Raw genomic sequence first — 26,213 nt, forward strand, 5'->3', positions numbered from 1 at the left:
GTACATATATTCGCTTTAAGTGGACATTTTCGTCTTTATAATTTTAGGAAGTATGTTTATAAACAAGTATTTTTTAATAATTCACTTGAACACTTAAAAATTTACATTATCAAGTGTTTAAAGGCTTATTGTTTGTGAAATACTTTATAATCAATTTAAGACTACCAATAATTCCATCAAAGCATTAAGAAGCTATGATAAGATTACCTTTTTGCTTTTAAAATAAAAAGGAGGTCTTCCAATTAAACATCTGACATGCATCTATCTCCAATTGTTACGGAAAACCCACTAAAATTAAAATGAAGGTGTAAAAAGTATAAACAAACAGGGAAACAATACAGAAGAGAAAATAATAGTAGACCCAACATGACAACAAATTTTGGGGGAACGAAAACTGAAGAGAGTAGTGGTAACCAATTACAGAGAAGAAAAGGCTGACGCTTAGTGAGAAGCAGGGATCCATGCTCAGGAACTGGAGGCAATGGGGGGAGGTGGGGTATGATACAAACAGAGGACTGGCTGACAGTCCGTATGGGAAGGAGTTAGACTTCTAGGTCCCTCTCCCCTGCAGCTTATGGAGGCACATGACTGACCCTGACATGGACAGGTAGGTTAGTCCCTGAAGATATTAAAGCAGAGAGGTCTTGGACTCTGGAACACTGGTTAACACACCGAGCTTGTGTTGAGTAAGTCTACACACTGAAGGCTGGAGCCCCAAAGACTATTCCTACATTCTCCTCCAGGAATGTTGGCAGCAAGTTCTTACGCCATGTACAGGCAGTAGATTTTAGGATTCTTCTCTAGAAAAGATACAGGGTTACAGAAGAAACACGTACAGAAACTGACATTTGGATATTCCCCAACGAAAGAACCCACTCTACTCAATTATTCTACAGCTGAGCTCACCAACCAGCAAACTCGGGGATCACACTGAAACGTTCCATGAGCTCTCTAGCACTTTACTCTTAATTATGAATGGACAGCAAGGATCACCATGCACTTGAGGAAAGCCTCCAACTGGAAAGATTGAGGCCAAAAACACGGCAAAAAAGGGCTCAGAAGAGACTAAGACAATGCAGAGCAAAAGAAAAATTTAAAACACCTATAATTAATCCCTCAAAAAGAACAGATACTGCATTCATGAAGAATAGCATCACAAGAAAAGAACAAAAGAACAGAAAAGTTTTTCAAAATTCAAAACTATGAAATCATATATTTCTTTTCAATCAACATAAGGGCCAGAAATTAAAGAACTTTCCCTGAAAGGCATCAGAGATAAAAAGTTGGAGGAAAAAAGTTATGAAAATTAGAGGATCAATATAGAAGACCCAGCAACCAATTAAGAGAAATTCCTGAAAGAGAAAACAGAAAAAAAAAAAAAAAAGGACAAAAGTAATCAAAGACATTAAATCCAACCAACAAAACAACCTGTCTAGAAATGAGGAACACAAACTCTTACTGGACTGACAGCCCACCACGTGTCCAGCAAGGAAGGAAAAAGAGCCACCCCAGGGATCCCACTGAACAATTTTAGAACAGCCAGGATAGAGAAGATCCCAAAAGCTTCAAAGAGTAAAGAATCCAAAATCAAAATAGCACTGGATCTCTTACTGGCCAAAATAAAAAAAGAGAAGTTATAAGAAAACGGAGCAGTAACTCCAAATTTCTGAGGAAAAATATTTCCAACACGGACATCTACATTGTATTAGTTTCCTGTGGCTGCCGTAACAAATCACCACAAACTGAGGGGCTCAGAACAGCAGCAACTTATGTTCTCACAGTTTATGACCTGGGGAGGCCTCACTTCCTCTGGGGCCCTAGGGGAGAATCCCCTCTTCGTCTCATTCACCTTCCGGCAGCTGTCATCATTCTTTGACTTGTGGCTGCATCTCTCCAACCTCTGCCTCTGTGCTCACTGCCTCCTCCGCTTTTGTCAAATCTCCCCTGTGGGTCTCTCATAAGATACTGGTCCTGGATTTAGGAGTCACCCAGATAATTCAGGATGATCGCCTCATCTCAAGGTCCTTAAATTAATTACATCCCCAAAGACCCTTTTTCCAAATAAGGTACTTCCACAAGTTCTGGAAATTAGGACATGGATTTACCATTTTGGAAGCCACATTCAACCTACTACATATATCCAGCTAACACATCAATAAAACATGAGGATACCCACACCCTTTCCCAGAAAACTACTGGGAAACGTGATCTCATCAAAATGAGGGAAAGCCAAGAGAAAATAAGACATTTAGTCCATGAAACTGAGGCTACTACAAAATGAAGAGGCAAAGGGAACTTCCAGGACAGTGATCAAGCAAAGTGACAAAAATCCCGTGCATATCAGGTAAAGAACAACCAGTCTAGGTTCTAGCAGGATGACCATGAAGACAATAGTATTGAGAAGTGTTCAACAGTTCTACTGAAGAGTGTAGGAAGACTGTGGTGCATATAAAACTAAGGAAATGAAAAAGAGGAGGCAACTGTTAAGTCCAGGAAAACAAAAACTATAATAAGTTGAAGAAAGAAAATGTTATCATGCATCACTTTGCCCCAGCAGCACAATGTTTACATTGAATACTGACTTAGTCAAAAACATTAATATACTATATTGGAAGGACAGAGTGTAGGAGGTGTGGAAGTGAAGGGAAGTTACTAATTCTTTATCTTCCATAAAAGATTATATCTCTTTTTTTTTTTTTTTTTGAGGAAGATTAGCCCTGAGCTAACTACTGCCAGTCCTCCTCTTTTTGCTGAGGAAGGCTGGCCCTGAGCTAACATCGTGCCCATCTTCCTCTACTTTATATGTGGGATGCCTACCACAGCACGGCATGCCAAGCGGTGCCATGTCCGCAGCCGGGATCCGAACCGGCGAACCCCGGGCCGCCGAGGAGCGGAACGTGCGAACTTAACCGCTGTGCCACCGGGCCAGCCCCCAAAGATTATATCTAATATTGATAAAGAAATAGTATCAATATTATTTAAGATATAGAGGTGAATACTAGAAGATCTGAGAATTGAAAATGGTTACCTTGGGGGTGATGGGGCAACAAGTAGTAGAGACGGATGAGAAAGGACACTGATTATTTTATTTAGTCATAAGTTCACTTTTGAAAGTGTGTTCCTATTGTTCTGAAAATAAAATTTAAAAGTTTTAATGCAGAAAAAAGGAAAAGGTTCTGAGAAAAGTGACTTGTTTAGGGCCATAAGCCAGTTAAGAAACATCTGTCACAGTGTCTCAAAGTTTCTTATACCTTGCAGGAGTTTGGAAATTCTTGAAAAAGGGTTCTTAAAAATAAAGTTCCAAGTGATAAGAGTTCCCAAGGACACAAAAAAACAACCAACCAAAACCAAAACACACATACCACCAAAAGCGTTCCTAATGTATGCTGGCTATAATGGATCCAACCTCTATGTTATATTACTACAACTCTATCTTGCTTTTTGCTTAATATAAAACTACTGGCTCTTTTTTGTTTTTGAACATAAGACTTTAATGTCACCTTTACGAATAAAAAGTATAAAAGGGTAAAGGAATTGAAGACAACAAAGGCATGTCCAGATTGGTGTCCTGATAGATGGCTCCCAGGGAATCCAGTTTACATGTGAGTGGACTCTAATTAGCCTGTGTTCTGCATACCATTATGCTCAGGGAACGGACAGTGAGCAACTTCCATAAAAGCTCTTCTGACAGACTGCATGAGGCGGGAAGGACCAGCTATTAGGAAAAGGTGCAACAGCAATGGTGCTAGGACAAGGCAAAATACGAGAAACAGGAAAATCTTATTCTCTACTTAATTAACAACCTGCTTTATCCAGCTCATTTATGACTCATTTCTGAACAGTGTTTTGGCACGTCAAATCTATTCCCACCTTTGCCTTCCCTTCTTCTCTTCAACTGCCTTAAAAGTCCACCTGTTTTAAGTAACCTACATAGATTTACTGATCTATGTCCTAAATGAGCATTATCAGTTACTTTGAAATTCCCCCCACAAATAGGGATAGCCATTTAATTTACATTTTACTGCACCTATGTAACTGATGATAATATGGTCGACACATACTAACTTAGACTTTGTATGTTGTCATGTTAAGATTTTACTTGAAGTTATTTGCCTATCTGAATTGTAAGACTTTAAAAGATACAAGGATAGCACCTGGTAGAAACTGGTACTTAATAAATATTTTTGGTATTAATAACTGATCCAGTCACAAATATTATAGAACTTTTATAGTTATTCAGATACAAAATCAAGTACAATAAAAAGAAATAAGTTTGGTTGTTTTTCCATAAATATGCAATCAAAATGAAAACAAATATTTTCAAAAGAAAGAAATGTGTCGGGGGGGTGTTGGTGTGGGGTAAGTGGTTCTAGAAACAAATTACTTTTAGAGCAAAGCCACTTTGTTTTGAATCTCAAGCAATTTTCGACCTTGTCCCATATTAACACTATGCCTATGATCACTGAAGTAGAAAAAAAGAAAGTCAAGGGCAAATTGCAAACGGTAAGAAAGAAAATGCAATGGTGCCGTTAGAAAGAATCCTTCATATGCTTTCATAACTCATGAAGATAATAATCCCAAAGCAAAAACAAATGCTTCTACTAAAAGTTATTTTGAAACCAACATAAAAAAGAATAAAAAAAAGTCTTTCCTTTTCCATCTTCCCTCTAGCTCTTTCTCATCCAATGCTGCTGGATCTTTCTCCAATTCTTACAGCGAAATGCCACTAGTGAGAACACAGCACGTCAGACTTTTTAAGTAAAAAGTATAAATCCGCAAACACAGCATTCATGTGTTTATAATTACTTCTGACAAGCACTGAAATAGCAGCACCAGTGAGCACCATTATTATATAAACATACAATTTGGACCCTTTGATATTCAAGACATGACAAAGATAAATAGTTTAGAAAGCTTTTGTCAAAATTAGGTAAAACGGCAACTTAATCAAGGAACTTGAAAATACTTCAACCCTAGGCTAGCATGAAATTCCTAAATGCTCTTCTTGCCAGGGTTTCAACTGTTTTCCCATAACACAAACAAAAAACTTATGACAAAAACTCTCATTTCCTGATTGAAGGACTTTTTGTTGGCAAAAGAAATGAAGCCATCATATAAAGCTATGTACTTTGCTTTATTTATTTATTTATTTTTAAAAACAGCCCTCTTGAGATCAGAGCACATTTCAGTACTTTCACCTGGTACATGAAAAAGGAAACTATTGGTGTCCACAGGCCAAAGGGCGGGGGAAGCAAAGTTATCACGCCCAAGACCGTGGAAATATTTAATGTTCGTCATCTCCCAACAACCGAACATCACCAGGCTGCCTCAGTGTAAAGAGGACTTTCCACCATATTTCCCAAAGCAGCGATTTTTCTTATTTTAGAAGTTACACACCATCACAATTACCTCTATGGGTAAAAGTCTCAAATTAAAGCTGTATCCCTCACAAAGACTTCTATTCTCCAAAATGAGTCAAGGGTCTAATTTGAGACAGAAGAGATATGGCTCTAACTCTAAAAAATTGACCTCAATCCATTGGTTCCTGAGTTCTAACAGCAGGGGTGTGTCATCTATAATTGGCAACTTCCATAACGAATAAATCATCATGAAACTTAGGAGTACAAACTTTTCAATTAGGCTGTGGGCATGCAGAAATTTTTTTTTTAAATCTGAAAAACCTACAATTCTATAGTGTGCTTTTCACCCCAAAACTCTTAAGTTTTAGAGCTAAAAGTCTGATGCACTGAATCCTATATAAAAGTCTTACCTGATTGGCTTTTGAGCTCTTTCCAGTTGAACTTTTCTCATTTGTATTTGCATCCATCCCTCTCAGAACGTTGATGAAATCTTTCTTGGAAACAGTTGATATCAACTTAGCACGCTTTCTAATAGAGCCTCCAGCTTCTTTCATCTTTTCATCCACGTTCTTTTGATGCTTCTGAACAGCATTAAATAATTGCACCACACCCCTATAGAATATAAAATGACCAGAACAACATAGTTAAATAACACTTACACTAGAATACAAGTTCAGAAAATAGGAACAATGTATTTTCACTGCTTAGGAAACAGGCAAGCATTTAATAGTCACCTAAAGGAAACAAGCTGAATGAATGGTTAGATACATCTGAAAAATGAACATACATTTCAATGAATAAATATAAATTTCTGAATAGAGAATAAATACATGTGAAATGATAAGTGATTTTTTTCAGCTTTGGTCTCTCTAAATCAACTTCTACGCCATTAGAACTAAGAGTTACTTTTAACACAAACATCTACTTCTCCAAATATAAGCATATAACGACTGAAGGCATTACAGTGTAATGGAAAGAGCACAGCCTGTACAATTAGCTAACCATATGACTCTAGGAAAGATTTTCTGGATCTCAATTTCATCTGTAAATGGGAAAAATAATACTCAAGTAGCTTAAAAAGCATTCAGCTATATTATCGGCAACTCCTATGATATAAAACTAATTTTAAAATCCTATCTTAAAAAATATTTAAAATACTTTGTTCTGCAGTTAAGTTCATTCAAAGAAGAATTCTGAAGATTAAGCCCTGTGGTATACATGGCAGTAGCCATGAGCCACATGTAGCTAGCGAGCACATGAAATATGGCTAGTCCAAACTGCAATCTGCTCCAAATCTAAAATACACACTCAATTTTGAAGACACAGTGTAAAAAAGAGAATTTTTAAATTTCATTAATAATTGTTTTATATTGATTACATGTTAACTAATAATTTCAATATGTTAGGTTAAATAAAATACATTATTGAAATTAATTTCACCTCTTTCTTTTTACTTTTTTCAATGTGGCTAGAAGAAAATTTTAAATTACATATGTGGCTCATTTTGTATTTCTATTGGACAGCACTGATTTAGACCATTAACATCCCTTCCAGCTCTAAAATTCTGTAATCTATTAATTTTCCTGTTACAATAAACACTGGGAGAGGCAATCTGCCATGAGCCCTGAGCATACCTGCACATTCTTGCTGGGTTCTTCAAGAAAGCAAGGCCCTGACTGCTCTTACCCAGGCCGTTTCTCAGGTTTGTGTTTGCAACACACAACCTTGAGGGATGAGGTAACGTCTCCTCCGAGACAAAGAGCAGGCTTATTACCATGCACCATAAAAGCGACAGATTCCCAAATACAGTGTTCCTCTCCTGTAACACAACCCACTGCACACACAGTCATCCATCTAGGACACCTGTGCTGCCCTCAGGGACAAAGGGAATCAGTGGGAATGTGAACCTCTGGCTACTGCTTTTGCCATGAGTAACAAAGTCCTTTGTCTCTGACCCAGAAGTCTCTTGTCTTCTGCTAGCATCCAAAAAACTTGAACAGACTAGCTCATTAGTTTTTAAGAAGGGAAAAATGCCATACTCTTCACAGCAGGGCTGAGACCAAGGTGAGGGGAGTGACGTGCCCAGGGAATAAAATTTAAGGAGGCGCCTCCTCTCATGTGCCTTCCCTGCACTTTTCTAAGTTCTTTACACATATTAATTCATTTAATTCTTGGAGGAACCCTATAGGGTAGGGATAAAATTCTCCTGTTTCTACAGATAAATAAGCTGAGACAGAGAGAAGTTAAGCAGCACGCCCGGGATACTGAGCTAATTCAGCCAGTGTTGGGATGTGAACCTAGCAGTCTGGCTCTACTGCTCACACTCTGAACCACCATACCTCACTCTCTCACTGTACAACTCCCAGATGGATCAGAAAATGGCCAAAATAATGCAGGTAACTAGAAAATTAAAAGTAATTCCACTAAATAATTGCTATATTCTTTAAGCGTCAACTCAAACGTTGTCTCCTCTGTGAAGCCTTCCCCAACTCCCTGGACGATCTCCTGCTGTATGTTTCCAACACAGAGGATATGTGTCTATTCTCAAAGAGACTATAATTCCTACAGATGAGTAGGCAAGGACCACCCAGCAGCCATCAGATTCTCTCGAGCTTTGGACACAGAGGGCATCAAACAAATGTTTGGTGCCAATGATAAAAAATGCAGAGTAAAAAGCACGAAGCTGCTGTAATGTGCAATTTGTTATGCCATAAATATAACGCAAGATAACAAAAATCATCATCTAGTGCCATAAATTTAGACAAGCATCCTAAGGGAAATGCAGTAAGAGGACTGATTCCACTGTTCTCCTAACTATAAAAACAAGATGATCTGAAACAAGTTCATACCAAATACACGCTTAGCACCTTATATTCTTGCCTCATGAGACCTGCAAAATCTTTGGTTGAATTCAGTATTAAACAGGCAGGCTTAGACATAAATCACTGAGCTCTGAGAAGGCAGAGCTTAAGAATCAAATCTAGTCAGAAATGGATCACTATCAAAGCTTTAGTATACTTATTTTTTTTAAAGGGCAAAAACAGTGTCTTACCTCGTTGCAATCCTCTGAAGATTTCTCTCTGTTTCTTTGTCTTTGACAACATCTGGCTTTACTCTGCACATCATTTCCCATTCCCGCTTCTTATCAAGCTGTGTTATAAATATTGTTATGTGAAAGAATATTAGGCATGTTTGAAAGTGCAGCATACTTTGATATGATATTCTGTGAAAGGACAAAGGTAATAAATCATTCTGGCTTAGTTTGTCATGGAGACTTTAAAAAGCACCCACAGTTGCAGGGGTTCAGCTCAGGGAGCCTGTGGTTAGCACTCAGTGTGTCATGTGAGAGGCACAGAGTGGGCTTTTGTCGGGCTCTCTGACAGCAGGGGCCTGGAGAGCTGCCAGCATCCTTAGCGAGGCAGGACAAGGGAGGGTGTGAGAGGATCTGCCAGCACCAGATCGTCAAAGCATCAGGAAGGCTCCAACGACTCTTTTTGGTAACCACAAGTTTAAACACTGTTTCTCTTTGTTTTCAGAAACTGACTTCCTCTACAGTCAGAATTATGAAGAACTTGTATCAGCTTTTCAAAGAATATCATCATATCCAGATTTATCCTATTTATGCAGTGACTATTTTTCTTTTCACAAAATCACTTAAATCCACTTCTCCTCTTACGGCACATCTGACCAATATCCTTGCCATACCTGGTGTATCAGTCACAAACTACTGCAAATTGATTCTCTGCTGTAATGCAAAGTAGAAGGGGAGCCAGGAAATAAGAAAATCCCATAGACAACATAATCTAATTCAAAGTTGTCTTCGACTAGTATCCTGGTTACAGGCATCTGATTTGATATACTGCTTCTCCAGGTGCCATTCTCAGGCCCACCTATCACCAAGTATCAAATATACTGAATATGATAAACTACCCACCAAGAAGCTGGTGAGCATCAAAACCAGCAATAAGAACCAGCGGAAAAAAGTCTCCACTTATCTCTTCCTTTTCTCCACTCAACTAATCTCTCATTTTGTATTAATAAAAATGTCTAATCACAGTAAAACCAAATTCCTGCTCTTGCTACAAAGAATTAGCCTGATGCCTTTCTAAAGGAATGGATTTTTCCCCAAATTACATAATGTATGTTAACTGTCATGATATTTACTATTAGATTATGCCAGAAATAAAAAATCTTATTTTCAAGCCTAAAATAGTCAATTCTTAATTATCTATAGTACCCAAGGGATAACAGGCATGTATAATCCCCAAATATTTTTTAATTTTGAAACATACTTTTAGACTTATGATTAGAAGTAAATACCCAATATTCTAGAAACTGATAGTATTTGACATTAAGAAATAATGATAATTTACAGACTCTACTCAGAAGTGTACACTAAGAACATCCGTAGCTACTGTGCCAAGTATCCGGTATCAACATGCGTTTTCATGCATTATGTGGACAGTGTCACCTCCAGCACATGAAGCTTTGACCTAGAGCAGAGTTAGAGATGCATTTCTCTTGGCTTCAAAATGGTGTTCTTACTCTCACTGGAACATTGGGACTAAAGGTAATTAAGGATTCTGATATTTTTAAAGCCTCGTCTAGCTTTTGTCAGATAATAGATTCAAATTTTCAATTGAAAAGGTATCAGTAAGTTAGAGACAAAATTTATCTTAAATATAGTACAATGAGAATATTGAATTAATAATAGAGCATGTTGTTTCTAAAAGCAACACTTGAAAAGTTCCATCTCTATATAGCCTTTCACACAGAGCAACCGGCATCAGAACACAGAAAACATCCATCTTGAAACAAGGTAAAGGGGCTGATGAACTTAAAAGCAATATATGCCAATTCAAAACTAGTTTTCTTTCATTTTTACCTATAAAGTACCTCTTGGAAATGAGTACTTTTATGTTGTCAGTATGATAGTAGAAAGTTATTTTTTTCACTGAAAAATAATACCTCAGTAACCAAATATTTTAGACACAGAGCTACTTCAAGTACAAGGAATATAAAAACCTTATTACTATTTCTTTATCTTTATAACATGCAACAGCAAACTTAAGTCCAACTTTTGGCCTTTAATTATCAGACTGTATTAGTCTAACTTCTATCATCAGTGGTTTAACAAAAGATATAACGAATTCAAGTTAATCTAGCAGTGAAACAGTTGGTTCTCAGAAATAGAACCAACCCCTGACAATGACATCTTCACAGATTTATATAACAAAACAGGTTTTTAGCAAAAAGTAACTAACATGATTCTATTAGTTCAGAACCTAATCAAGTTAGATATGGACAGCCAAACTGAATTAAAAATTTAGATCCACGAGTCACTGCCTCATGTATAATTACCTGATTTTAAAAGGATAAATTTCCTTGGAGTTTACATTTCTATTGCTTTGCTTAGACAACTGAAAAGTGAACATGCTCAATGGAGTAATTTAGACTACATAACCTTGGTTATCCACCCCCACCTAAAAAGCAAGTTAAAAACTGGAATGTTAACTGGACAAACACTGCAAGGAACAATGTGGTACAGATAAGAACTAGACCAGACAAACAATCTAATCTACAAAACAACTGGTAGGACACACCTGTTTTCTTTTCTCTAGTCTCTCTTGCTTTAACTTTTCTTTTTCCTTTTCCAGCTCTTTGTTTTTGACCAGAATGGTGGGTTTACTTTTAGGAGTTTTTTTGTTAAGGATTTTAGCCATGGCATCTGCCCAGCCCACATTAGTCCCAGCACTAGCTTCTGCAGCATCTTCATTGTCACAGGGTTCAACTTCATCTTCATTGTCAGCGTCTATTGCTTCATCATCAGAAGAAAAGTGATCCTTTTCCAATCCACAGCTTCCTACAGAACCTAAGAGTAGGAAAAAAATTCAACTTTAATACCCAGGTAGAGGTGCTATGGCCATGGCCAGGCCCCAGGATCCTTCATAAAGCTAACAGTTCTCCACTTGTCTCGATTCTCAGAAGATGGGACCTTTCCAAGTCCCAGAGCTAAAGCAATAGTGGAGCACAGGAGGACCCTCCCTCCTACTGCCATCAGCTCCCAGAGACCTGGCCCAGCCATGGTGACAGGGGAGGCCACAGTGGCTTCAGCACCCAGGACCCAGGCGGCAGAAACAAATCCAACAGCCCCTACCCTTACTGCTGCCAAGGTGCTGACATGGGGCCAGTGCACCGTATGCTCAAGTCCACGGGCCTTAATTGTGTTACTACTTAAAGAGACTAATGAAGATTATTTTAAACAAGCAACAAAAAGCTTCAATCTGTTAAGAAAATGTACAGTGTTTCCATGGTATAGAGAAATCAGAAAAACGTCTCTGAGGGATCTTGCCCAGATATTTAAAATTCTGAATTTCTGTGCAGAAAAATCTAAAAACCAGCCTCCTCTTACAAAATTTGCATACAACATTATAAAATTGGGTGTTCTAACATTTTGAAAAGTAATCTAATGAAGTAATATTGTACCCAAGATACTGAAGATTTAATTGCACTCCTGAGTGACTGAATAAAAATACCAGGTTGTGAGTTGAAGAGACAAAAGTATCTGTTAAATTTTATCATTCAAAACCACCAAAAAAGGCATACACATGCTACCAGCAAGCTGGTTCATCATAGAACATTCAAACAGCTGGGGTCAGAGGACTGGCAGAAACAAGAGTCCAGTCAATGGCCTTGCTTGAAAAGCAACTTGTTGAGAAGTTCTAGGTACTTAAAGTTTTGAGCGTTTCTCAACTTCTGAAGTTAACTGTACTTGAACAATGAGAGCACAAGCAGCCAGCGTAGTCTGTGTGCTTCTGTACAACCCAGAGCCTTCTGGAGAGCTTCTGTTTTGTTCTCAAAAACCTATGGAACTTAACAGGAAATACTTCAAAGGAGAAAATCACCCAACAGCTTAGTAACTTGGAATATTTCTTAATAAGCAGAAGAAGAGCTAACAAACAAGACTGAGAAGAAGTTACCCAGTCAGAAGAAAACTCATAGACCAACAACTGCCCCTTAGCAGTACAATCTTCGCGGAACAAATTAATTAAAATGAAATTTTAAATACTGACTTATTTGAAGAAGAAAAAAAAAGGCCTAGACATAAACAGGTTTCCTTCTGCTTCCTACTCAATTCAGTTCTGATGTCCTCCCATCCAGATCAGAAACTTCACTCCAACCTGCAGGGCTGAAAAGCCATCCACAGCCCAGGCACTGCACTCCAGGGAGTCTGCTCCCGGGCCATTGCCCCTCTGGAAGCTACACCTCGGAACCAGAACCTCTGCTTCCACCTCTGAGAAGTCTACTGACTGTTTCTTGTTGTTACTGCAAAAGTATCTATCTGTTCTTCAACTCCGAGCCCCTCTTTCATCTTTAAACTATTTCAACAAAATGTGCATATTTTGCTTTCAGCCTTTCAGCCTTTTTTTAAAAATATCAGCTTACTGCCAGGAGCAAAGTGAAAGGAACTGAATGTAGAGTCAGTTGTGATTCTCAGTGATCCTTTCTAATCTCTTGACTTTAAGGCACGAATTGAGAGAGAATTGCTGGAAAGACCTGACCTGTAGCTGGTCATTATAATACCTGCAATTTTGGTATTACTTTTGCATACTATCTTTATTTTTTAAGTGCTGAGAATTCAAGAAATAAAAAGGATGTAAAACTAAATATTTAATATATTTCAAAAGAAACTTCTAACAGTAGAAAACAGCAAATAAAAACATATAAAACATTTTATACATATATACATAAATGAACCTCAAGTATATGAATAAAAATGGAGTATCCTCAAAAAAGTAACAGAACATTACAGAAAATTAGAGTTAAAGAGAAAAAGCAAAATAATATTTTACATTTTGTTGTTGTTGCTAGGGGAGCGTCACCGTGAGCTAACATCTGTTGCCAATCTTTCTCATTTTTTTGCTTGAGGAAGATTAGCTCTGAGCTAACATCTGTACCAGTCTTCCTCTGCTTTATATGTGGTTTGCCGCCACGGTGTGGGTGATGAGTGGAGTAGGTCCACACCCAGGATCCAAACCCGCGAACCCGGGCCGCCAAAGTAGAACATGCCGAACTTAACCACTATGGCACAGGGCCCACCCCAACACTTTACGTGTTTAAAAAGCACAATCTTAAAACATAAAGTCTGTCAACAGTATCAAATAATATTGATAAGAGCAAGAAATCACTAACAATTGTACTGCCCTAATGTGCTGCGTATTTTCTTAATAAAGAGAAAGAATTTTTTTAAATAGAAATTCATTTGCCACATATTTAATTTGAAGCCTTCTCTGTATCCTGTATGCTGAGTAAATTTAATAACTCTAAGGACATATGCCTCTAGGCTTCAATGTACAAACACAGGTGATATGAGAACTATATTATTGCCCACAATATTTAAAGAAAGTATCTAAATTTTGCACAACAAAAGCTGATAGCATTCAGTTCAATTCAAAACCTATCATCAATTCAGTGAATCTGAGTGTCTACTATGTACCAGATTCCAGAGTCACACAATTTTTCCCCCAGAAGCCTCTCCTAGGACCAGTGTTCCCTGGAAAGTACATTGAGAAACAAAGTTTGGAGAATGTAGTTAGCTGAAAAGTAAATATATTAATATTACATGTTTTATTTCTCAGAATCAGTAGCACTGCACAGGTACTAAATAACAAAATACACAATTCTATGAAAAGTAAGCATTTATATAAATGTAAAGAGGCAAAATGGCTTAACAATTCGTGGCAATGAAGAATATCTGGGGGAGGAAAAGCTGAAGTCTTCACAGCTCCTGGTAAAATGTCAAAACTACAACACTGACATCTAGTGTTTTGTCCTGATGAATTCACACACAAATTGCAGCAACTTTCACATTTTTCAGCTCCACTGTAAAGGCAGCCATAGGCTTTATGACTGTACAAGCCACTCCAATTCTCCTTTTCTAAACCTTGGCTATTTTTCCTTGGTGTGTTTCTTACCCAGCTTTACTACCATAACATTCATATCATGGACACACAATAAATCCATGAAAAGTTTCATAACAAGTTTATACAAGCTGCACTCACCCATCAACGAAAACAACAATTCCAGAACTCCCTAAAGCTGTAGTCTTTATTTTTATTATTTTCTTAATAAAATAAAGCTGTAGCTCAAAAGTTTTTAGTCAGGCATTCACTGCCAATGGAAATGATGTTGTTTTATATAAATTAAAAATGCCAGTGTATTGAGGTCTCCCAGCATACCATAAAACAGGATTTACTTCTAGGATACCAAAGATAATCACCATGCAAATCAGAAAGTAGATATTAAAAATCTACTGTATCCTGGGGCTGGCCCCGTGTCCGAGTGGTTAAGTTCGTGCGCTCTGCTGCAGGTGGCCAGTGTTTCGTTGGTTCGAATCCTGGGCGCAGACATGGCACTGCTCATCAAGCCACGCTGAGGCAGCATCCCACATGCCACAACTAGAAGGATCCACAACTAAAATATACAACTATGTACCGGGGGGCTTTGGGGAAAAAAAGGAAAAAATAAAATCTTTAAAAAAAAAAAAAATTTACTGTATCCTACAAAGATGAGATTTTTAAATTTTTTTCATTTTTATTTTTGCTGAGGAAGACATGCCTTGAGCTAACATCTGTGCTAATCTTCCTCTATTTTGTATGTGGGTCGCTGCCAGAGCATGGCCACTGAGGAGTGGTGTAGGTCTGCACTGCCAAAGCAGAGAGCACTGGACTTAATCACTAGGACACAGGGCTGGCCCCAGGATGAGATTTTTTTGAACATTCCACTAGCTGATCTTTAACAGCAGAAGTTAAGTGGATATATCCAGGGGTTTAAGGGCACTAGATAAGTTGAAAAATTCCTTTTAAGTCCTGTGTGTTATCTTAAATATTAACTCTAATTTTTCATTCTATTTAAAAAATCTGGAAATTAAGGCAAGGCTACAAAGAATGCTTATTGGAAGTAATAACTAAAGGTTATCGTAGAAACGTTCTACTATCAGAACTGCCCAGGAACCGCCAGCCACAAGAGCCAACTGAGTGCTTCACATGTGGCTACTACAATTGAAGAACTGAATGTTTAATTTTATTTAATTTTAACTACTTTAAATTTAAAAAGCCCTATGTGGCCAGGTGCTACCATACTGGACAGGGCAGCATGTGACCTTTGAGGGACTCAGAGAGACACAGGGGTTTCTCATCTCCTGTGCCTTTTCCCCAGACTTCCAGCTCCCTTTCAAACCTGGCATCTGTTCCCAACCCCACACCTGGTCAGCGCTTGCAGGAAAGGAAGCCGTTTTCCTCAGCCTTTGGAACTGAGATCCAGTTTTCAGAAGACTAACAGTCCCACAGTCCCTCAGTATTCATTGAGTACTCATGCATGATGAAGAAGGAAGGGAAAACGAAAATTCCACATCTAGGTTTCTTTCCCTGAAGAACTCAAATGTCTAGTAGGGTAAATAAGTGGGTTAACCAACTGCAAAATTTGGTTTTGCAATTTGTAAAGTTTGTAAGTGTTCTTCTAAAAGAAAAGCAATGAAGAAAGGGTGACTGTTACGGGGGTGCCTTTTACAAAGATGATATTCAAGTTGTTTCTTAAAGGGTAAGGCAAGAGATTGAATGACAAGAGAAGGAAGGAGGCCAAAGAAGTAAGATTCCACAACCCACCAGGTGAACAGAAAGAGGTGAGGGCACGAACACAGAATCCAGAAGCAAAAACACCTAACATCTGAGTTCATGCTCTGTATGAAAACTAAAATTCTAACTGTAATTATCATTATTATTGGCATTCCAGGCAGAAGAACCCAGCACGTCCAACGGCATGGTTAAAGAAGGTAAGATATCTATCAAAGGACCAGAAGTTCAGACTGGCTGAAACCGGAGATTTGAGGACTGGACGGTAAGTAAAACTGAGTATGAAAAAGCTGGTCTCGTTTATGATCCAAGAAACAAACTATACATTAACCCCCAAATTAACACCGAAATTAAAGCTAAGCAGCTTAAAAGTTCTGCACTGTGGGCGGGTGCTTCTGGTAAGAGCAAACTGCTCGTGTTTCTCTCTCGTAGCAGTCACCTTATGTCCTCACTTCTAAACATCTCTCCACTGGATGAAGAAGGCTGTTCTTTTAAAATACAAACACCATCTGGAGCATTAAGGCTATTGGTTAACCTTTAACTGACTTCATCCTTTTAGTATTTACTCTAAATCAAAGAGAACTCCTCATAAAACTTGACTGAGAGCAGCTAGTAGCGGTTAAGAGGAAGGACACAAAGTCAGGCTGCCTGGATTCAACCTCAACTCCAGACACACATCTTTGTGACTTTTCTGAAGGTTTCCAAGTTCTATTAGGTTCCTCATCTATAAAAATGGCAATAAAATAGTATCTACTTCATTAGGGTTTTGTGATAATTAAATGAGATAATATATAAAAAGTTCTTTTTTTTTTGAGGAAGATTTGCCCTGAGCTAACTACTGCCAATCCTCCGCTTTTTGCTGAGGAAGACTGGCCCTGAGCTAACATCCGTGCCCATCTTCCTCTACTTTATATGTGGGACGCCTACCACAGCATCGCTTCTGCCAAGGGGTGCCATGTCCGCACCCGGGATCTGAATCAGCGAACCCCGGGCCGCCGAGAAGCCAAACGTGCGCACTTAACCACTGCACCACCGGGCCTGCACCTAAAAAGTTCTTAAAAGAGTGTCTAGCCCATAGTAAACATTTAAGCGTCGATTACACACCACACACACATACACACACACACACACATACGTGTGCACACACATGCAGACACACACAATGAGAATTTGAACGTGGTTGTGGAGGAAGGGAAAGGAAGAAGGAAGAAACACCTCTGGTGGCTGGAATCTGCAAGACATGCAACGTGTAGAATGGGAAGCTTTAGACGACCAGCCGCTTACAGCACAGAGGTTAAGAGCCCAGATTATACAATCAGACAGACTTGGCCTTATGTCCTGATTCCACTACTTTCTAACAGGTGATCTTGGGCAACTTACCTAACCCCTCTGTGTCTCAGTTTGTTTTTAGTAAAATGGGGATAAAAATAGTACCTACCTCACTGGGTTGTTATGACAATTAAATGAGATAACACATGAAAAGCACTTAGCCACAGACCTGGTACATAGTAGGCAGGAAATAAATGACAGTCACTAACCAGAGGACAGACAACAATACCGAGAACCTGGAAGACAGAGCAGGAGGGAATCCCAAAAGCTTAAAAAAGGATGCCAAAAAGAGGGGCAAAATGAATTTTACTTCCACTATAATTCTACCGATGGTGTTAGTTCTAATCTATGACCCATTCATCACAAGCAAGTGACCTCTGACTCTATTTCAGAAGTGGTCAATGTCTCTGTCCTACAACTTTTCAAAGTACTCTAAAATAATGACAATACTAACTAGCTAACAGGTATGCAGAGCTACGCACTATTTTAAACACTTTTTATGCACTATCATTTAATCCTCACAATACTCTGTGAGCAGCTTTTTATTCACAGAAGATGATTCTGAAGCTTAGAGAAGGCAAAAACATGCCCCCAGTCACAAAGTTAATGGCATAGGAGGTAGAGTTGATTGACTTATAAGGCACAACAAAGCTTTGAATCAAAGATTCAACTCACCTAACATGTACTGAACTAACACAGAAAATATTCATTCACTAGTTTAATAAAGCTTGCATTAAAAAGGAATTCTATCTAACCTCCATTAACCAGAACAGCCATTCCTCACCCCCATTCTCATTCTGCCTAGTTATTCAGAGCTCTATGCAACCACTGCTCCCCATTCCAGTTGTAAATCATCTGTTCTGCTCACACCACATGATCTTTCCTGCCAATTATTACTAAACATAGAATATTCAAAATTGATGCTTTAAGACTTTTTAAAAGGCATTTACCTTAGGAAAAAATGCAGCCATCCTAGGTTTCCATAAAAATAACCAAACGTAAAATGAAAGTGCTACCATGGGACAAACTGTCAGATGTGATTACATGAGCTATCTGGGCAAGCCAAAGCAGATAACGCCTGGAAGAAGTCTGTTTCCTGAGTCTGTCCTATAAATTGCTAAAGCACTCAAGTACAACTATGATATACTTCATTTCTCAGGCATGTTCCTTTGCTATTTTAAGTAACGTAAAAGACGAACGAGGCTATAAGCTACAGTTTGATGAAAAGCACGTTTATCTGCTAGGTTATTATATCTTAAATATGGCTTTGTAGTTTATCAAAAATGAGCAGATAGCTCCTAGGACCTTCTAAACTGGATTGTTATCAAGTCTTGTGTTCGAAGTATATGGCTATTTTTCATACATGTGACCGGAACAACTGAGAAAACATGACATTACCATTCCTCCCGACTAGTTTATAGGCATATAGGCACATTCTGGGAAGGAGGGGTCAATCACATCAGGGCACTGGAGAATCACCAAGGCTTTTTTCACTTAAGTTGATTTACTGACTACAGAAGCTTTTTTTTTTTAAGACCACAAACTTAAGAACCCAGTTAGCATTGTGCCTAATCCTCCAACAACGCATCAATTCAGCAAATCTGAGTAGTTCAATGATAACTCCGAGGTAGAGGTTATCACGCTCCTCTTTATCATACTTGACACCATCAACCACTGGTTTTATTTTTCCACCTGAGTTGATTTACTGACTAGAGAGGCTGCAATTGCCTGTGGGTTTTTTAAGACTGCAAACTTAAGAGCCAAGTATACATTGTGTCTAAGTCTTCAACAAGGTATCGATTCGATAAATCTGAGCAGTTCAAGGCAAACTCAGGTAGGAGCGTCATCCTCCCCATTATAATGCGTGATACTTCTCTATCACTTAAAATGCTGACTGAAGGATTGTACCTTCCACGTATCTCTGATCTGTGATCACTTGCATTTCACTATGACCAAATTTCAAATCCTACTGAAGACTATTACAATTTACCAAAAATGCAGTTGGAATCATTTTGCTATCCTTCAAGTTCACATTATGTACAAGTCCTGTTAATTTTACCCTCAACGATATCTGGTACATGAGAAGAGTGTAAAAATCACGTTAAGAGATGTTTGCAATTTATTCAATAAATAAATGGATACTGAATAGCACACCATGCATCAGGCTGTATGCTAAATTCTGATACGGCTGTCACCAAAACTTACAAGGGCTCTCCTCACAGAATGAGGACACTTCTGCAAAGTCTGACAAAGGATACTTAAAAGTTTTACACTCATAAAAGCATAATTTTCAATCTTTCTTACACAATGTTTTGAAAGAAATTAAAGCCAGAAGATGAAAAATAAAGTTCAAACAACACTTGGGTTATATCTGTGTATTTTCTATGAAATTTAAGTAGCATCTTGCTAAAGCAAGTTGCTTTCAAATATTAGTACGATAAGGCACATCCCTATCAATTTTTATGATCCAATTAAAGTTCAAAGATAAGTCTCTGATTCAGTTCCCTGATAAAATGAGCTGGTACACTTTAATAATAAGCCTATAATTTGCACACTGATTCCTCATGTGTCTGAAGCCAAATTCAATCTTCTGCCTTTACAGTTTCTCAGTATACAGCATCTGAACACTTTTGATAGCTTAATAGTTCTGCCAAGGCCACATGCACACAAATAATATGAACTAGAAAAGCTGTTTCCTTGGGTCACCTTCCCAGAAATATCTGACTTCATGAGAGGAAAACAGCAATTTCTTTTATTAAGCAGCAAATTCTGAGTTAAACCAAAGGAGAATATGCCATCTTACAACCAAAAACCTACATTACTGAATTTATTAAATAAAACACTGTTTATTATTTATCTCTATGGCAGAGATACAGTGTAAATCCCAACAGACAAAGTGGATGGGGACAAGTAAGTTGAGATCTAAAGAATACAGAAAAGCTGGTTAAGAGAGAGTGAAGATAAAAGGAGTGTGCTGTAGAGGAGCACAAGCCCAGCTGGGAGCAGAGAGCATGCACTGTGTTCAGGTGAGACGTGCAAGAAGGCTACGACACTAGCAAGCTGAGGGATGACAAGATGTGAGCACTGAGGAGTAAGCAGCTGTCAGATCCTGGAGGGTGGGTACGCAAACCGTAACTAGTTCATAATGACACAATCCATCCCTGTTATCTGTAGGTTCCATATTTGGGAAATGAAATTACGAATTCAGTTTTGCAAATGTTAATGTGTCTATGGAACAACTAAGCACAGACAATCAATAGCTGTCAAAATCATTACTATTCATCCTGAATTTTATCACAAATACATGATTAAATAGCTAGATTATGGAGTAAGCCGGGCAGAATAAGAGACAACATCCTGTATCTATGGATTTATCAGTTTTCCACTGGGAGGCCTCATGGTGTAACGGCAACTATCGCCAAGCCTCCATTTCTTCATCTGTAAAATAGAAAGGCCATCGGCTACCTTGCAGAGTTACCAAAGGAAATTCTACCCTCTTTTCTGGAAAACGATCCAGTTTACAAACATCACTCTTATCAAAGGCTGGAAGGTTTATTTGGCAGCAAAGAGATGGGACTAGCCATTTTGTTAGATGAGAAAAGATGTCATGATCATTAACACTAATATTTATGAGCAGGGACCGTGTGCCAAACATGACATGCTTTACGTACGTGACTCATTTCATCATCATAACAATCCTGAGGTAGACATTATTATAACCTCCATTTCATACATGATGAAACTGACACAGGTATTAGTAAAAGACCAGCCCAAAGTCACTCTGAAAGGCAGTGCAAACACAGGTGCCTCTTATACAACTGAGCAGAAGTGGGAATTTCTTTCCAGAGATAATACGTGGATTTTAGGAGAAAAGAAGGAAGGAAGGGTGGGAGAAGAGAGGAAGGAAGGAAGGAAGACTCCAGCTATAAACAGCAGGAGTGCTATGAAAATCTGATCACAAAAATTTACCTTAGTAATGGAACCTTCTAGAATGGAAGTAAAATTTGTTTCAATGCCAAGGTTTCCTCATTGCCAATCCTTTCTTCAGATTCTAAGGCCCTGCCCTTTTACTTTTTGGAGAGCTTTTTTTGATCACCTATGTCCTCCTGGTTCCTCAACAAAATCAGAGCAGTGGTGAAGACTACAGACTTTAGAGCCAAATTTCAATAATGGTTGTGTCATTTATCAACTTGTTTATCAACTTATTGGAGTGAGCAAGTTATAACCTCTCTGTGCCTCAGGTTCTTACAAGCAAAATGAGGATAACAATAGTATCCATCTCATAGGGTTATTGTCAGAATTAATTGAAGTGGTATGTTTAAGGAGCTTAGGACAGTACCTAGTAAAGCTCGAAAAATATAGCCATTATTATTATCATCTAATTCTTCTAACAGCATAGTATGCCCAAAATTTATGGTGCTACATATTTATTTGGAAGTTGGTTTTTTGGAAAATTGAATGCTTTTCTTCTGAAAAACTTTTCAAGGGGGGTCCTTCCCTCTGTCTTCACTGTCCTATCCTAGAGCAAGCCCTAACAGAATTTCACAGTTGCCTACTAACTGCTCTGGCATTCTATGGCAGTCACCATACAGCTAGCAGTGATATTTACAAACATGTGTCACTCTCTTATTCAAAAGTTCTCAACAGCTCCCTACTGCCTACAAATAGAGAATCCAATCTCCTTCATATGGCATACAAGGTCCTTTACAATCTGGCTTTACCCTCTGTTCCCGGTTTCACACCTAGTAACTTCTCTGAATAGCTAGAGCCATAACAGACAATTAATTTTGTCCTGAATAGCCCGTGCATTTTAAGAGACTGTGTGCCACTGTATGTCCTTTTCCTTATGTCTGAGAAAACTGTCTTCTCCACCTTCCACCTCTAGGCTTAGAAAACGATTCATCCTTCTAAGGCCTAGATGAAACACCACCTTACTCATTTATTCAACAAGAAAAGTTACTTAATACCAAAATGCACAAGGAAGCCTCTATGAAAATAAAGACAAGACATAGTTCTAGCATTTAGGGAACTTATATCTATAAGGAGAGAGGTTAAAATAATAACATAGTATGCTATGAGTAATACATATAAGATACAAGGAAGCAATGCCTAGGCTGGGTTCTATAGGATATGGATTTCTCTGTCTCCATCCTTATCATTTTTAATTGGACCACCATAGTGATAACTATCTTTATAATTGCCCCTTAATAATTCTCAATACATTGTATTACAGTCCTGTGTTTAATACCTATCTCCCATAAGACTGTAATTCTAGAGCAGGAAATTATTCATCCTTTGTATCCTCAACACCTAGAGGGTGACCAAAAGATAACAGAAAACAGCAATTGTGCCTTCAACTGACTTGGATAGTTAGGTTTCCATGTTAGCCAAAATCCTTCTTAAACCATAATGTAAGCAAACTGTAATAGCAAGAGAATCTTAGAACCTAATCAGTGTTTACAACAAGGCATTGAGAAGCCAGAACAGTTCTAACTTGGAATTATCCAGTACTTGAATAGAGAAATCTAATTTTCACCTAAATGTGAGAGCAGTCCCGATATTTTGCTCCAAATGTAGTAGTGTTTCTTTCTCTGACAACCCCACATGAACTAAGCAGAGGTTCTAATTACTGCTCAATAAAGTTTGTTTTCCTTAACTCCTTTGCCAGGGGATGAGGGCTCATTACCTAGGGACTGCAATAGCATATGACAGTTTCCTCTTCTTGGTCCCAGAAGTTCAGGTTTATTCACTCACTCACTATCTCTGAAGAATCCACTATGTAACAGGCGCTGTTGATACAGCAGTCTCTTCTCTTACAGAACTTACATTTCAGCTTGAGAGACACGCAGCAAATATATAATATGTCAGACGGTTTGGGATATGCTGAGAAAAATAAAGGAGGGTAACAAGCCAAAAAGTGAAGGCAGGAAGGCAAGGAGAAAAGAAGTGGTGGCACATTAGATAGGGTGGTCAGGGACAAGTCTCACCGATAAGGCATTGTGCCAGAGATTGAAGAAAGGGAGGGAAAGAGAGCCATGCAAGCATTTGAAAAGTATTCTAGGCAGTGAAGCCAACAAGCGCAGGAACCCTGGTGTGGGAGCATATTTGATGTGTTAAATAAACCAGAAGAATATCAAGGTGGCTTGATTACTGTTAGTAGTTAGTAAAGGGCATAGTGGGAGATGATGAGAGAAAACGATCTGACCTAGATGACACAGGCTAAGGATTTGGAATGTTATTCTGAGATGGGAAGCCACTGGATCATCTTGAGCAAACAACTGACATGATCTGAAATACATCATAAAAGAAGAGCTCTGGCTGTTAGAAAACTCTCGCTAGTACAAAGGAGCAACAACTGGGCAGTAGAAGATCGGGGGTCGTGTGCAACTCCCGGAAACCTAAGAAGCTAAAGCCAAGAATGATGCTAAAGAGGAGCGGCACGGACACCTCATGGTTCAAGGCCTCAAACTATATCCTTCCTTCCTTTCAATAGCAGGTCTCTCTGAGACAGAGAGAGAGTTATCAACTGCTACTTTTATTTATTCTACTTTAACCACCTACTCTTCTTGTATTACTATCTGGTCTGTAACTCCCAGCATGTGGACGCGCGTTCTGCACAAGAAAAGTCAAGTATACCATCCGTCTTCCTCTGACCTCTTTTGGCCTATGCCAGTCTTGTCATTCCAAATACCCCCCTTCCTTTTGCCCTTTGCTACTGCAGGCTGCTTCTTGTTGCTGCAAGCAGCAGCAGTTTCATCCGTTTTAATTCATAACAGTGATGCTGAAAACGTCTAGTAAAAGAAGGTGCAAGCTTAAACAGCTGACAGCATCCTTTCCCGGAACACCGCTTCCTCAAGCCTTCCCATGGGACCAAAGCCACCCCTTCGACGGCCCGCGGAGATACAACTCGGGCGGCCGACAGCCAACCAACCCGCATCCCCTGCTTCCCGCAAACTCGGCCCGGCCTCTCCTTCGAGCAGCCAAAGCTCAGCCCTGGGACGTTACCTCCACTGTCGGCAGCACCTTTGTCCTCATCTTCCAGCTCCGAGGCTACAGCCTTGGCTACCATTTTCATCCTCTTCTTCTTCTTCAGGGAATTCTTCAGCTTTTTCCCCGCACTCACACGTGAGTCCTGAACGGCCGCCGCCATGTTTCCTCGCCGGAAGTGTCGCGGTGAGTTGCGTCCGGCGGTAACGAAAGGACCTTCGGCCTCGAGTTCCGGGAACGCAAGGGTCCGGGGCGGGGCCTTCTATCCCGGAGTTCCGTGGCTGGAGCCTCAGAATGTGGATTGGAGAGAGGTCCAGACGGCCGGTGACTTTAGCGAAATCCTCTCCAGTCAAAAACACCAGTGAGTGTACGTTCTCAGGCGACTCCTCTGCCAGCTCGCCGTTGCCCTGGTCCGCCGCCCCACTCTGGTCCCAACCCTGTCCGGTCCACTTTCATCTCCTCCCCGCGGCCGCTCCCCTTATCTGCTGCCTTATTTAATGTTGGTTTAGGATGTTCCAGAAATGTCCCTTCAGTGCCCACCGAATACGCTAGGACATCGGAAGCGAGGAAAATGCATTCGGGGTCGATAATTAGAGTATGAGAATATCATCCCCTCTCCCCCCAATCACCACCAGCAAAGACTCACAATCCAACACGCCAGATCTTTCTTAAAACTTTATCAGATAATCTCCCTCTGACTAACTCTTTGAGTGGCTTCTAATTGCAAACTGGATAGCATCTCGCTTTCTTCCTCTTGGTCCCAGGATCCAGCCCCACCTTCTCCCTCCCACCCGCGCGGTGCAGAGCGAGGGTGCAAAACCTTTGCTCTCGGCGACAGCCTCCTGCCTCCCTCTCGGGGCCAGCTTCTCCCCGAGGTCAGCCTCTGCCACCTGCTTTCGCGGCACTGCGTTCCCTTGAAGCAGCTACCTCAATCTGCTTCTGTTTCCACCCCCACCGCGAACCTCCCCACCAACCCCACCCGCCAACTTGACAGTAGGGAGCAAGCTTCGTTCACCATTCTACCTCCAAGGCTAGCAACAGGGCTGGCCTGTAGTGGGAGATCAAAAAGTACTTTTGGAAGGCATGAATGAATGAAGGACAGAATACAACTATTCACAAGGTTGACGAGTCAGACAGTTAATGTAACGAACCCCTTACATCATGTTCTATAGGCAGGGAGTATTCTAACGGCTTTCCTTAAGCTTAGCGTTTTCTTGAATGAGCACTTCCTGGTTTTTAATACCCACAATTTCTAAAGCAGTTCAAACCTTTCAGTTGGATGTATTCTAGTTGATGTTCATATAGGGAAAAAATTATATTTACATCCCCCAAACTCAATACATTTTAAAATAAAAGTGTGCAGGAAAAGTTACATTCTGGGCTGACCCAGTGGCTAGTGGTTAAGTTCCCATGGTCCTCTTCAGTGGCCCTGGGCTCACAGGTTCAGATCCTGGCATGGACCTACACACCGCTCATCAAGCCATGCTGTGGCAGGTGTCCCACATTCAAAATAGAGGAAGATTGGCACAGATGGTAGCTCAGGGCCAGTCTTCCTCACCAAAAAAAGAAAATAAAAGTTACATTCCAAATACAATTGGTAAAGGATCAAATTCCAGCATAAACCTTTTGAAAAGTGCAATTCTTGTCAACAAGAGAGGTGCATCTTAAGGTGCCCCATAGGATATTCCTGGTGCCTGGAAGTTCTCACCATCCTGTTCAGTGTAAGCCTTTCACTGCCACTGCTGTTGGTCTGGAACTACTTCCTGCTGACTTTTATATTTAGCCCTTGTCTTTGCCTAGGGTTATACAATGAGTTGACAACAAAGTTGGGAAAGCATTGAAGAAATTTGTAGAGAAGGAAGCAAAGGTGAGAGAGAAAGATGATTGCAATGGAAAGGAAGGTGTC

General features: G+C 39.5%; 1 protein-coding gene across 1 annotated transcript in view; it reads right to left on the reverse strand.

Annotated features, from left to right (window-relative positions):
• The window catches only part of RRP15 (ribosomal RNA processing 15 homolog), a 52,883-nt gene extending 28,388 nt beyond the window's left edge, over positions 1–24,495 (reverse strand). The window contains exons 1-4 of the mRNA XM_046679909.1: positions 24,326–24,495; positions 10,964–11,232; positions 8,413–8,510; positions 5,771–5,972 (exon numbers count right to left, since the gene is read on the reverse strand). Coding sequence (XP_046535865.1) covers positions 5,771–5,972; positions 8,413–8,510; positions 10,964–11,232; positions 24,326–24,470 — 714 coding nt within the window. The 5' untranslated portion in view covers positions 24,471–24,495. The remainder of the gene's footprint in view (positions 1–5,770; positions 5,973–8,412; positions 8,511–10,963; positions 11,233–24,325) is intronic.
• Between the last annotated feature and the right edge of the window lie 1,718 nt (positions 24,496–26,213).

The sequence above is a fragment of the Equus quagga genome, chromosome 12, assembly GCF_021613505.1.
Source record: "Equus quagga isolate Etosha38 chromosome 12, UCLA_HA_Equagga_1.0, whole genome shotgun sequence".
NCBI classification, from domain to species: domain Eukaryota; kingdom Metazoa; phylum Chordata; class Mammalia; order Perissodactyla; family Equidae; genus Equus; species Equus quagga.